The sequence below is a fragment of the Schistocerca americana genome, chromosome 2, assembly GCF_021461395.2.
Source record: "Schistocerca americana isolate TAMUIC-IGC-003095 chromosome 2, iqSchAmer2.1, whole genome shotgun sequence".
Classification (NCBI taxonomy): Eukaryota; Metazoa; Arthropoda; class Insecta; order Orthoptera; family Acrididae; genus Schistocerca; species Schistocerca americana.
Genome location: NC_060120.1, coordinates 427,027,951 through 427,042,666, shown reverse-complemented (window position 1 = coordinate 427,042,666; position 14,716 = coordinate 427,027,951). Strand labels below are relative to the sequence as shown.

The 14,716-nt window shown below is 41.1% G+C and overlaps 1 protein-coding gene across 1 annotated transcript in view; it reads left to right on the top strand.

Annotated features, from left to right (window-relative positions):
• Nucleotides 1-2,276: 2,276 nt before the first annotated feature.
• LOC124594068 (Down syndrome cell adhesion molecule-like protein Dscam2) overlaps nucleotides 2,277-14,716 on the top strand; it is a 178,587-nt gene continuing 166,147 nt past the window's right edge. The window contains exons 1-2 of the mRNA XM_047132418.1: nucleotides 2,277-2,333; nucleotides 2,420-2,618. Of these exons, the coding sequence (XP_046988374.1) occupies nucleotides 2,277-2,333; nucleotides 2,420-2,618 (256 nt within the window). The remainder of the gene's footprint in view (nucleotides 2,334-2,419; nucleotides 2,619-14,716) is intronic.

Here is a 14,716-nt window from a genome sequence, read left to right as displayed (position 1 = left end):
CAATGCACTGGTCTTTTATATGTTTTGTAAGTGGCAATACCGCCATCTACATACGAGCATATCGCTTTCCCATGATCTTTCACCTCAATGTAAATTCCCTGAGGTGAATGATGGACAAATACTTTCAAATCAAACGAAAATGAATACATATGAAGGAAATTAGAAATATTCCAGACCCATAAAAGTTTAACGCCTGAACACCCTTGCAGAATGGATAGTAATCAGAGTCCATAATAATTTGAATGTTTTGATAATATCCATTATTTTTCAAGAAAATACAACAGCTATGTTAGGATAAGTTGCTGTATCATTCATTGAAGAGCTACATATTCGTAAAAGGTCATACAGCTTAGAACATTTCCAGCAATAAAGACGAATTTTCACGTAGTGAACATTTCAGTTTCTTTCAGCGAGCTAATGGCTAAAGTATTCACTTTGTCATTGACGCATAGTTTATGCTCACGCAGCCGGTCACAATTGTTTCCTTATTATAGTGACAATTCTACAGTTTTGTTCCTTCATGTAAAAATAAACTGAAAGAATGACTAAAAAACTACATTTTATTTCTTACAATACATAAGAAACTAAGTATTCACAAAACACTTTGAAAGACTTCATAAGAATTAGATTCAAATATTCTGACGATGTGGATCAAATTTTACGTGACTGCTCTCCATTTTTAAACCGCTGGAAAGATAAATATAGTGACAAACGTAATGTTAACTATCATAGAGAAAGTCAATAGCATCAGACTGATTGTATTGGGTAATAGGAATATGATCGTGGATGGGCTCTGTACTTGTTACGAATCTTGGTATTCAACAGACAGGATGGCATTATTCACTATCTTTCTGTCTGTCCCTGGCCTTCAACACCGTAAAATAGTAATCTTTCTGTACAGGAAATACACAAATATTTGTGTATTTCAAGTGATACGTGAAGAACTGTGGCGCAGAAAACTGTCCGGTGATTGTGAACTCTTACCGTCACTGGACAGTTTTCTGCGCCACAGTCCCTCACGTATTACTTGAAATGCAGCCTGCAAGAGTTCACCTGCAGGTCATAATTTGAAGTTGAGTTGTACTGTTAACTTCCCCAACATCACGAAATGACGAAATAGAAATGTCTAAAATACCTTTTCTGGAAAAAACTATTTAAGATTTTTGGTTCCAGCAGACATGGACGTATTTTGCAACTGGTGCAGGTATATTTCCACTACATTACTGAAAATGTGTGTTTTGTACGTTTAAGCTAACAGCCATTAGTGGTGAATATTTTTTAACATGCCGCTCCTTGCCACTCTACTACCTTTCGAGAAAAAAATCGAATTAACTTCATTTGATGACATACATTTGGGACTCCTAATCTTTTACACCCGTCCAGTTGTCCTGTTTACACGTTCTGAATTTCTCTTCCGTGAAATGTCATGTGTTTTGTCTTTTGCTGGCCTATGCCACAGGATAATCACTATGTTCAACTGACTTTTGTCCGCCCCCGGTAGCTGAGTGGTCAGTGCGACAGAGTGTCAATCCCGGGTTCGATTCCCAGCTGGGCCGGAGATTTTCTCCGCTCAGAGATTGGGTGTTGTGTTGTCCTAATCATCATCCTTTCATCCCCATCGAACCGCAAGTCGCCGAAGTGGCGTCAAATTGAAAGACTTCCACCTGGCGAACGGTCTACCCGATGGGAGGCCCTAGTCACACCACATTTACATTTTACCTGACTTTTGCATTCGATCCAAAATGCCCAATTATGAGCGTATGCTTGGAATTGGTAGTTTGCATGTCCATCTGCAAATGAACTGTTCACGTCACTATAGTCCGAGTGAAACTCACCTGAGGATTGCTTCGGGATATGTTACAGAAGGATGTAGACTGGTCAGTGCGAGCGTTTTCTATCTGATGAAACTGTGTAGGTATTGGTTATGAGGGTGGTTCTGATGAGGCTCGTGAGGACCTGACCGTGGTGTTTGATTGCGGCCCCACGTGAAGGTAGTGCAGTAGCAGCTGGTTCAGACATAGCTGTGGCTTTTACTGACGGTTCTAGTGACGATGATGACGGAGGCGAAACAGCTGACAAACGATAGCTGCAAGGAAATGCTGCTAAATCTGATGGTTGTGGAAATGTACAGTGGAGCCACACAGACAATGGGGTCGATTAAAAAAGCGGGAGGGAAAGATGGAGGCAGTAGGAGGTGAAGCAATATGTAGATGTGGGAGTAGAAAAATGGAAAAACAGCCGATGAACCCTCTGAATTGTGAAAGTTTCCATAAATAATGGCTTCCACTCACAAAGACGGGTGGGAGGGGGTTGGATGTGGAGGTGGTACGGGGGTCTGTAACACCAGATCAGAAGCAGACAGCACACCCCTACAGGCTTCGTGGTCATTTTGAACTGCTGACACCCCGCCTTGTTGCAGACGATCTCGTGGCTGCTGCCGGACGGGCAGCGCGCTCGCGACGTGTCGGGCCTGCGGCAGGCGCTGGCCAACGGGACGCTGCTGCTGGCGCCGTTCGCCGCCGAGGACTACCGGCCGGACGTGCACGGCGCCGCCTACCGCTGCCTCGCCTCCAGCTCGCTCGGCGCCATCCTCAGCCGCCGCGTACAGGTCCGGGCAGGTGCGTAGCGTGACTCTCTGCTGGCCACCATTTGCTACCTATTTCCTCTATAGACAATTTCTTGGTGCACGTCAACATGACCTAATTGTTCAATACGTTACTTCTACCTGCAAAAGAGCACGCTGGTCCCTTTGGAGCTCTGTATGTGTTGAGAACTAGTGTGAGGGGATTATATTTAAATAAACTATAGCATTTGTGGAAAATATTTTATATACATACTTACTGTTGTGTTGGCTGAAGAGCCAACACCGTGTTACTAGAGGAGGCCGAAATGCACACGTTTTAGCTCACGCAGGCTGGCGTGAGGAGGGAAGGACTATACTGACGTGAGGTCTGAAACATGACAAGGAGTGAGAATTCAGGAAACGGACGTAGTTAGTTTGATACTTAACTTTAATGATGAACGTCGCTCTTGACGCTACATGATTCACAATATTATCTGTTCAGAATGATAGTAACAATATGGCGCCGTGCTAGGTCGTAGCAAATGACGTAGCTGAAGGCTATGCTAAACTGTCCTCTCTACAAATGAGAGCGTATGTAGGCAGTGAACCATCGCTAGCAAAGTCGGCTGTACAACTGGGGCGAGTGCTAGCGAGTCTCTCTAGACTTGACCTGCGGTGCGGCGCTCGGTCTGCAATCACTGATAGTGGCGACACGCGGGTCCGACGATTTAAAGGCTACCACCTAGCAAGTGTGGTGTCTGGCGGTGACACCACACTTACATACACAAATACATACATACTGTAGATACATACATGCTTATGCAGGGTGAACATCAATAAAACTGACGACCTATAGCGACGAATTTCTGACTGGAAATGCAGGAAAAAAGGTGCCATGAACATGTTTTCGGAAATGGACAGTGTGCATGCATCGGCAACAAATCATCCCGGAATACAGTACAGAGCTACATCGCATCAATGTCACAGCAGGTGTTGAAAGTCGTCATAGGGATAATCGCGGTTGTCATTCAGGATACGCATAATCGTACTTTGCCTTCCATCATGCTGTTAGGCCACTTGCCTGGTGCTTGTACTATGGTTCGCCTCAATATCCAATAGACCTCGGTCCTCCAAATCTGGTGTACGCTTTGACTTCCACCTCCCTGCATGTTCGTCTGTCTGAAAGGACCCATGATCGCACAAGCGCCCAAAAAGGGCTTAATATGTCGTGTGATGTGGTTGATCCTGGGAGGGTACTTGTTTTGGTACCGACCGTTTCTACCTGCTTCACCATACACAGACACCATATCGGCTTCTTACCGACATGAATACCCGACCATTCTGCTGCTTATAGTAAGCTGCGTCTATCATACAGCCTGCAACACTCAAGGAACACAAGCCACGAACTGTCAATCGTCTGCGCCGTCTACGATGGCAACGATGCATTTCCAGACCCTTTCACAGTACCTTTCTTCCCCCATTTCTAGTCAGGAATCCGTCCCCGCAGTCTGTCGGTTTCATTAAATTTCACCCTGTACATTTACACGTTTACGTTTACATATATAGATATACACATACAGATCCACAACCCGTGTAACGCGTCTCTGCCCCCTTCAGACAGGATTTTTTTTTCCGACCACAATTCTGAAGTTGTGTTTCGTACCTACGTGTGTTACGGCACTGCTCTTAGCGCGTTGAACAGTCCGCAGCAAAACTGTAACAAATCGAGCAATTTCACAGACCTTACAGCCATGGGCACGGCCAAACACGATTTTCTCTTTTTGTCACTCTCTCATGTACTTACCTTTGTCATGTCTTCATACAATACCCACTTGCAACATAAGTGTCTCACTGATAGCTACTGCCTTATGCTCACGTAGAGGCAGTGTGCGATCGGTTGAGCAAGTGAATCGATCGCTGTACCATCTGTAACGGTTTAATGATTCATTTGTGCGTGTACTCAGAGAAACTAATTTTTGTCCAGTGAGTTTACACATATATACATAAATGCACATATAAATGCACTCATACATTCATACATAAATACATACGTACATACGTGTGGTAGATGATCAGTCCTTGTATTGGGATATAATAACCATTATGTACGAAAAACACAATAGTGGCTAAGGTGTACAGATTAATTTACTTAGCTAATCGGTTTTAGGCTTACAGGACTATCATCAGACCTTAACCATCGTCGCCAAAGAAGTTACAATGTCTGTAAACATCAATGGAAAAGATGACACTCGTCTAGACTGAGGCACGAACTAACAAAAAGGTAAATAAATATACAGGGAGCACAGCAGGAAAAACGTTGACACTAAATTCGAAAACAATGCCGATATGAAAATTTAAATTAACAAACCTATTTAAAAAATTAGTTCTTGACAAGAGCACCAAAGAACGGCTTTAAAAGTTACTACAATGGAAAGTATTCGAGCTAACATCCCATAGATGTTCGGCCTCACATGCGGTTCCCCTTCATCGTAAGTTCCTGGCTCAAACTCGTCTAGGAGTTGAACCACACGAGTCGCATTACACGCCCTAAATTAGACACTGGTGACCCTTTGGTTAAATTGTCTGGTTGAGGGCAAGTTTGCAAAATACCAAGTTAATATAACATATAATAACAGTAATAATAATATCGGGAACTAGATTAACGACCCATAAATGATGTAGGCCACACAGTTGCGTTTTGGTTAGAATAATGTTTATTCAGAAAGCAAACTAATAGCGGAAGTGGTCGCGTTTAGAGATACTGTTACACTCGAGCGCATATCCATTTGACACCGATCATTCACAATATCATCGTAAAATACAAGTTATCTACGCAAAAGGTTAGAGTTCACACCAGGCGCGAGGCTGCTCACCGCTCAGAGATTAAGTCCCGCGGTACCATACAACGCGAAATTTTCTAAATCGTTTCACTTCCATGCTTGCCTGAAGATCGACTGTCCGCTTTCGTGCCTCAATCCGAACTGTACCCTTTGGTGCCTCCGGCTGAACTGTCCGCTTTCGCGTCTGCACCAGCACTGCTCCTCTGCCTCTGACTCTTTCGGCCATATATTTAAATGAGAGCGCAATGCTCGTTAACTCACAAGTTACACATGAACATAGCAAGAGACAGAACTGACAACTGTAAAAACAGAATACGCTAAGTACATGGGCAATAACTGCATAGAGGAATAGAAGAATAGGAAGCACACAGTGTGGGAAACACCTGGAAGACAGTGAGGATTAAGTTTAGAGGAAGTGGGGAAGTATTGAGATGTGATTAGTCATTTAATATTAAATCAGAATTACAAGTGATTACTTGAAAATGTCAGTGATTTCGTGAGTCCCATATGCTTTCAGGTTCTTCCTAAACATCCTATTAAGTGATTGAAACGTGAAATTAAAAGTGTAAGTAATGCTTCCAATTACATATTTTCTGCTTTTGAAGCAAAGCTGTTAACTAACATGAGTTTGTAGATTGTACAGGCTTCCAAAACTGCACCAGCAAGATGTACGTATTTGTTCAGCTGTATCATGATTCATTGTTTCATCTGAAAAGCTAGCTAGTATACTGGGAAATTTAATTACAAGTAAGACAAAATTCAAATCACAACATGGTATTTCAGACTCTGTGGGTCTTGCAAATGAGGTAAAGGAACTATCTCACTCAGTGCTAAATTAGTATCTGTTGATGTCTACAATCTGTTTTCCAGCATACCAATACGGGAATATGTTGATAATCTGACAGAGTGGTGTACAGATATAATGTCAATCCTCTAGAATTGAATGACTTGAGACGGGTCGCTCAGAGGTGCTTACTATCTACTGAATATGCCCGATTGTTCGTTACACCTGTACCTCAGATAGAACAGCCACCAACGTCTGCACTCTAACGGCGACTAAATTTCGGGTTTTCAAAATAATTAATGTTAACTGTTTGCTCACTCGATCATCCTTCATTTGTCGCTGCTTTCTCGAAGACAAGATAGTTCACAACGTCCCTGGATGTTAGTTATTATTTATTAATACACACGTAATTATGGAAATCACGTTAGTTTTTTTATTAACAACATTCAATAATAATTAAATAATCATGAATGATAGCGTTTTGTATAAAGGTAAAAAGGAAGGTTGATCCTACAATTACTATCAGCATTTACGGCAACTAAAATTCTGTGATTTTTATAGCGTGTCACTCAAAGATATTATAGCAAGGAATATAGTTCATTACCACACTTCGTACGCTTTTATGTTCACAAAGCTAAATGTCAAATCCGTTGTTATATTCAATTTAACGTCCCTCCGTACAATCCACAGATGCTATTATCAGTTATTCGGCCTGTAACAGAATTTAATACTGAGCGCTTCTTTTTCACGCGCAGAGTTCCTCAGATGTTCTTAGTCCGTGACCTTACGGCAAAAGTCCGTACCGTAAAAATCAACTACAGTCAAATTTCTTGCAGTTTAACAGAAGTGCCCTGATCCCTTCCGTAGCATATCACACGGAAATGCCCGCTACATCGCACGCCGCAGCTACGTAGACTTATTCTGAGCGCAGAAAACAATACAAGAGAGATAACAATACCCGCGCATGTTTTATACAGTATAATTTAGAAACAAAAGTAGGTACGTTGCTGCGGGCGTTGTTCTGATGAGATATTAAATATTGATACTTTTAATTAAAACTTTTTCAGTCCTATTAATTATTACCGATAATATCGATCACCTCTCCCCTATATGAAAATAAGCCTGATAATATTGTTCTTAATTAAAATAGCGGTTGTAAGTCCCAACGTATAAACTTCGTATCTACTGCTAACAGCTCGATGGCTTAGCTATGAAGTCCCCTATTAGTCCACTTTTGGTTGAAATTGTCATCGAAAATTTTGAACAACATTTTTCGAATAGACAACTTTTGGGTGCAAATCCATATATTTTATAAAAATAGAGTTAGTGTGAGTGTGTGAATGTGTATGTGTGTGTGTGTGTGTGTGTGTGTGTGTGTGTGTATTTGCCTACGTTCCACATGTCCTCATAAACCACCTCACCGATTCTATCCAGACTTGGTAGACATGTATATCCTGTCAGGCAAGTATCACTCTGGAAACAAGAACCCCCCACCTATCAAAGGGCTGGGGTGGGGATGCAACGGAAGTGTAGCCTGCGATGGGTGAATTCCCAGACTTTATTCGTTCAGTATTTGAGAATTACAGCGATAAGAGTAATAAGAGCGATAAGAGTGATCTGAATAATTTCCGAGGTATCTCTTTGCTACCAACGACGTACAAGATCGTTTCCAGACTGTTGTTAAACAGAGCTGAATCAGTCTTAGATCAACAACTGGGCGAATATCAAGCTGGTTTCAGGACATCAAGATCCTGTGCAGAGCAGATCCATAACCTGAAATCTGTAATATCATACGCCAAATCAAGATCAAAAACGTTCGTTGTGACCTTTGTCGACTTTCAAAAAGCGTATGACTCAATTGATCGAGAAACAATAAAGAACACTCTTGCCGAATTTGGTCTCGATAGGAAAACAATCAGTCTGATAAGCGCCACTTTAAATAACACAGTGTCAAAGGTCAAGTTAAGAGGCGAACTATCAGAACCATTTGAAATCCATACAGAGGTGAGACAAGGTGACCTGCTCTCTCCATTGCTTTTCGACTGTGTCCTGGAAAAGAAAGTTAGAGAGTGGAAAACAACCGTACCGCCAGGTTACGGAATTCAAATTGGACTTAAAGGTGGAAAGTGTTTGGCTTTTGCTGATGATCTGGCACTCATTGCAAATAATACTGACAAAGCTAAGGTTCAAGTGTCCAGCCTACAATCAATTGCTGCTAAAACTGGCCTAAAAATAGCATTTAACAAAACTGAATTCATCACAAACATCGAACACGCGCCTCCTCATATTGACATACAACAAGAGAAAATAAAGCAGTCGAAGAAATTTAAATATCTTGGAGGAATAACTACACCTGACGGTTCAGAAAACGCAGCTGTAGGAAGAAGGTGTTCTAAACTAGAAGGTGCTTTTCATCTGTGCAAACACTTATATAAGAAAGCAAAAGCCTGTCTTTAAACCTAAAACTTTGTCATTATAACACTGTAATTAGACCGTCAGCCTTGTATGCATCAGAATGTTTAAACATGACGAAGAGAGTACCACTACAAAAACTTGAAATAAAAGACCGAAAAATTTAAGGAAAATCCTTGGCCCTATCAAAGAAAACGGCTAATTCCGCCGAAGACACAACTGTGAATTATACGAACATACAGAAGACATTGTTATCAGCATGAGGAAGCAGAGAATGATGTTTTTTGGTCATTTGGAAAGAATGAACCCGCAAAGACTTACTCATACCATACATTCATCAATTTCAAAAACAAAATCATATTCAAAATGGGCAAGCCAAGTTAAAAAGGATTTACAGGAAGCTGAAATTTCATTTGATGACATTCTGGATCGAGAAGTTTTCAGAGGAAAAGTCAAAATTACTAAAAACCTTATTTCGCTTACTACGCCAGTTCTACGTCCTGCCTGCAAATGGTCAAAACAGAGAAAATAAGTACAGTCAGCCAAAATGAGAATCTGCTCACAAAAGAGGAAAACACAATCAGGGAAGAGATAAAAATCTTCGTGGTCCATAGCAGGCCGAAACGATAGAAAAACAAAAAACAAAAATCCGAATGACAGCATTTACCGACTTGCAACGATCTCTACACGTAGTTTCAAACCTTCGCGAAATTATTTTTCGCTGATAACCCCTACAAAATGAAGAAAATAAAAATGCTTATCGCTTACTGCTTTTCCGCTGTTCATGCAGTAAAAGCACAGCATGAGGAATGACGTTAAAATTTATTATTTCGTCGCCACTAATTCCATTCACAACACATTTTGCAGACATTATCCACATATGCCACTGAATGTAGCTACAGTATGGGATACAAGATTTAGGAGATATGACGTCATAAACATTAAGCACAAGACCAGACACTATATGCTACTGGCGAGGAGGTACAGCTGTAAATAAATACCTGGACAAAGCCGGGTTTCTCCAATAGTATTAAATATGGTTCAGATACGTAGATGATGTACTATGTGGACAGGCGCTACAAGACAACACATTTTTTTCATAACTTAAACAATCAACATAAAAATATTCGGTTTGCACCGCAGATTGTCAACAAATCCATAATTTCTTAGATCTAACCATTGACAACAGTCTAACCATTGACAACAGTCCACGAACACATTCTTTCAAAATATATTGAAAAACTGCAACTACAGACGCTGAAACACCTTCATGCTCACAACTCTAGTAACATTGTACAGTAAACACTGAAGTGTTCTCAACACTAGCACGGACGGGCCTGCTCCACGACAGGGATTCCTACTACAGCCAAAGAATGTAGACCTGATGATGATTTCTGTTGTAGATCGAAACCGGTCATCAGCAAACTTAGAAGTAACAACTTAAAAGCTACCACGACTGTGTTTACTAAGTAATCATAATACTATTACGTCGCTTTTTCCTAGAACTATGTTTCAAAAAATTTTAAGGGCAGTTTTCATCTCAGTGGTGCACTGTCTCATGTTTACTCGTATATCTGCTTCCAAGGAAGATTTAAAAGCAAAGTCAAATATAATAAAAGTCAACCAGTGGCTACAGTCATATCCTGGTTAACCACTTCTTACATAGGATATAAATATAGAAGATTGTAACCGTCCTCTATACTCCCTACTCTGCTGCTTCCTCTGTCTGCAGCAAGTGGTGTGCGATCCCATAGCTAGGTCAGATACCACAGAGTGCAGCAACAACACTGAAATACTACAACTAATGGAGGAACAGCACGGCACAGTGCATTTCCAACAGCAAAGATAAGATCCGTTTACTAGCCAAAAGTTGGGTACACAAAATTACTTGTCCTGATTGTAGTTAGTTCTATATTTGGCAGAGAGGCATAAACATAGCAGCTAAGTGGGCTGAGGGCGACCGCTGCTTGAGGCTACAGAATTAAGACTGCATATTTGCTGTGCTTGTACTGAGTGAGGGCTGCAGTTACCAAGTACAGTCCCATGTCACCCACTAAGTAGGCAAGTGATAAAAACTCCACTTGTTGGACGCCCTGGAAATCCATCAACTTCTGGCCCACAGTCATTTAATATTGAAACTAAACGCAGCTCACTGCTTATCTTCTAAACTTCACTTAATCATGACAGTCTTCCGAATGATTCCCACACTGTCTGCTCCTTTCTATTCTTCCATTTATCTGACTATATTCACTTTATTGTGACTGCCTATATATTTAATATATTTGGTTGTTACAACTGCCAGTTCTACTTTTTACTCTGTTTACGTATCACTTTCCATATGCAATATCTCTTCATGTCATTCTCTAGTACGTTTGTCAAGCTCTGTTTCTTCTTTTTAGGATTTAAATTGTTACATAGGTATTGGTTTTCGAGTTCAGTGTCAATATTTTCTCCTAGTTTGCTCCCTGCATATTTTTTTACCGAACACATTTTTAACTTTTTAACTGCATTACCACTGCACTAACAAAGATGGCATTTACTATTTGTTCGTGTCTCAACCTAGACGAGTATCTCTTTCACTTTTGTTTACAAACGTCGTAACTTCTTTGGAAACGACAGTCAGTTAAAGTGTGAATACCCTTGTAAGCTGAAAATCGGTTCAGTGAATAAAATAGTCCTCCATAACATACGCAATACTGTGTTTTTCATGTCTAATTATGTTGCCCCAGCAAGAAGCGAGGAAAGAATCTGTTAACATAACAGTCGTCATTTTAAACGGTTGCTAATGTAGTCACAAAGCCGCGAACTGTCTTTTATACTTTCGAAATTGTATACCAGTTCTCCATTCGATCCTGGTGAAGTCCATTTGTACTCGACAGCAGACTCAAGCGACGAGTTTTCGGTTAAATGGGAAGTGGCGCAGACTCGTGAATCGAGTCACCGAATCACGGAGCCGCCGAGTTCGGAGATGACGTAAAAAGGACGCGCTGGCGAGTTTAAAACAGGTTGAAGTTCATTTACGTTCTCTACTCCCTCTACTGTTGATATAAGTCATGACAGTGAACTGGCGCGTGGGTCTCAGTCGGTTGTATGAAATCGGTGGAATAAAGAGGGCTAGAAGTGGAGATGTCTTAGAATTATGAATAAAGAGAGATCGTATTCGGACGTGTCCATTAGCACACTATGAATAAAGTTGCCCATATGTTGGGTGTGTCTTCGCGGACTGTCCAACTAACGTGACTACAACGACTGATGTATCACACATACCCATTAAATACAAGGTAAGAATTATGCACATAAAATATGCTAACCTACATGGGCCTGAGACGTTTGTCGGTCACAGAAACTGGACAGTATCGGGAGGCGTCCGAGTCGCTGGTTTGACTCGTTGCAGATGATACAAGGCATCGATTACACCCACGGACCATTGAGGCGTCCAATCTGCAGTGTGTGAAAAGCGGGACAGAGGTAGTTACTTCTGTGATCTTATGGAGTTACTTTTTGTAGCGTGACTTGGGCCCTCACATTCAGATTGTGGTGAACATGAACCGGGATGCTTATTTCAACACTCTTCATTAGCATCTTCGTGAACAGTATGTTGTCGTTACTCCTGTCCTACAAAATCACCATGACTGCGTTCCCAGATCTGCAGACATTCGCTCATAGTCCGGCGAATAATCTGTGATCCTGTTGCACCTCAACTGGTCAGCTACAACACCCAGCATTAGACCCACAGGAAGTGTCTGGGACTCTGCACAACAATGGGTGCAATGTAGCAACAACCTCACAATTCAGTAAGTGGCTTCATTTTGCAATGGTATGCTTGACTAAATTTTTGTACTGCCTTCTTCGACGAACTGAGGCCATTATGAAGACTAGAACCTATGTTATACCTGCGGTGTCTCCTGGAGTGAGTACTTTTTTGTCCGATGTGGTTAATACTGCTGCATTCTTAGATGACCATCTCCATTTGAAAGGACATTTTGTATTGAGACGAGACCACTGATATCCACTGTTGACAATATACAGTCACATATAGACCATTAATGCAGGGCATTCCATTTGGAAACTGAAACTGCCTGTCTACTTTTGAAAACATATTACTCACAAAGGAAGGTCCAAATTATGCCCTGAATTGAAATGCACTCTCTTGTATCAAGTTAAGGCCCATGAATATGACGATCACAACAATATAAATTTTCTAGACCTAAAAATTGGGAAAGAAAAATAACCACATACTTTCAACATTTTCAGAAAACGTACAACTAGAGGTACAACAACTTTGCCACAAGGGAGAATATTTTCGATCTGGCATTAACAGAACACACCAATATCCTTAAGATAGTTTGGTCAGAAATTATTACACTTAAAACTATATCACATAACAATCGATATAATTCTCCAGTTGTGGATCAAATCATTTTCAAAATAAACAAACCGAATATAACTATAACAAAGAAAACGAAGTTAAACTGAAACGAATACGGTAACGTTGCAGGTATCATTACAACACTAAACAACATCTTTATTAACAGAATTACTTAACTTAGAAGGGGAAGCCGCCAATTGTGAAATTCAGATTCGATTCACACTGCGCATAATAAAAGCTCATGGCCAGAGGTGTAATGTGGCAAAGCCTTAAGTATTTAAACGCATCACCATCTATGTTCATTCCCTTAACAAAGTTTTTCATGAGACCCAACGTGATGTGCAAGGGCTGGAGCAGAATCTTTTAGGGCCTACTAGAGATTCACTCTTAATTTCCTTTATACTTGGTTGAAGAGGATGTCTGGTGGGCCATTCATATTTACTGTAATGAGATGCACGAGCTCGGCTATCCCATTCATGAGAAAGCAGTAATATTTAGTACACCCTAACTACATACCTAATAGCAGTGCAACCACTTTCAAGTCACCACAAATCTGCCATTGAGAGTCATTTACTTGATAGCTTCTTGTAAAATTTTCATGTTTTGGTACGACTCTTTCATATGCACACTATGCCCAACTGGAATAGAAGGAAGCTCAGTACCAATATGTGAAAGCACTGCTTTTAAGTTCAACTTTGACGAATCAATAAAGAGTCTCGGGTTGTAAATAATTCTGAGAGCCTTCATTAGACCATTTATGTCTACACACGCCAGAAGACTATCTTGCACGTTTAAAAAATGGAGTGAATTGTTGCTTTCTTCTGCGGTAGAATGAAACATTTACATTGTTTTCCAGAAAATTGCGCTGCAATAATCTTGATACTAAAACCTCAGCCTTAGCTTTAGAGAGCTCCAAGGCTCTAATGAGATCACTTAACTCATTTTGAGACAATATTTGGGTATCATCAGTTGATGATATATTTGCCAGAAGCTCTGGATCTCGTGATGTACATGTTTCAGGATCCCCACCAGAAGTAATGACGTAGTCTGTCGGTGGTTCAGGTATTGGCAGTCCTTCCCCATGCAGAAGTGGACGTACGGCAGATGCAATGTTAGGATAGATCACTGTCTGCTTCTTCTTCTTAGATTTCCCTTCTTGATAGGAGGAACCATACAGAAGTAGCAGTCACTGACATGGTTAGTTGGCTCATGCCAGATCATGATCACTGCAGAGGGCACTGAACGTCCTTTCCCATGCATCCAATTTCTGAGGTTGCTGGCACAAGTGTTGCAGATCACATGTGGAGCCCAGGGTTTATCCTGATTACCTATTTTGCAACCAAAATAGCAACCGTAAGCTTTTTTAAATGGTTCAAATGGCTCTGAGCACTATGGGACTCAACATCTTAGGTCATAAGTCCCCTAGAACTTAGAACTACTTAAACCTAACTAACCTAAGGACATCACACACACCCATGCCCGAGGCAGGATTCGAACCTGCGACCGTAGCAGTCCTGCGGTTCCGGACTGCAGCGCCAGAACCGCTAGACCACCGCGGCCGGCGTAAGCTTTTTTAATCAACGGAGTTATTTGCTGTTTTTGTGAAGCAAATGTCACTTCTCCATACACATAGCAAAATGTACCAGTACTGTTAACAGAAACTCGTGGCGTCTTTCTTCGCTTCAGTAGCAGTCAACTTGAACAACTGGTAGTTAACCTGGAAAATGTGCAAAAATTATTACTTGCAT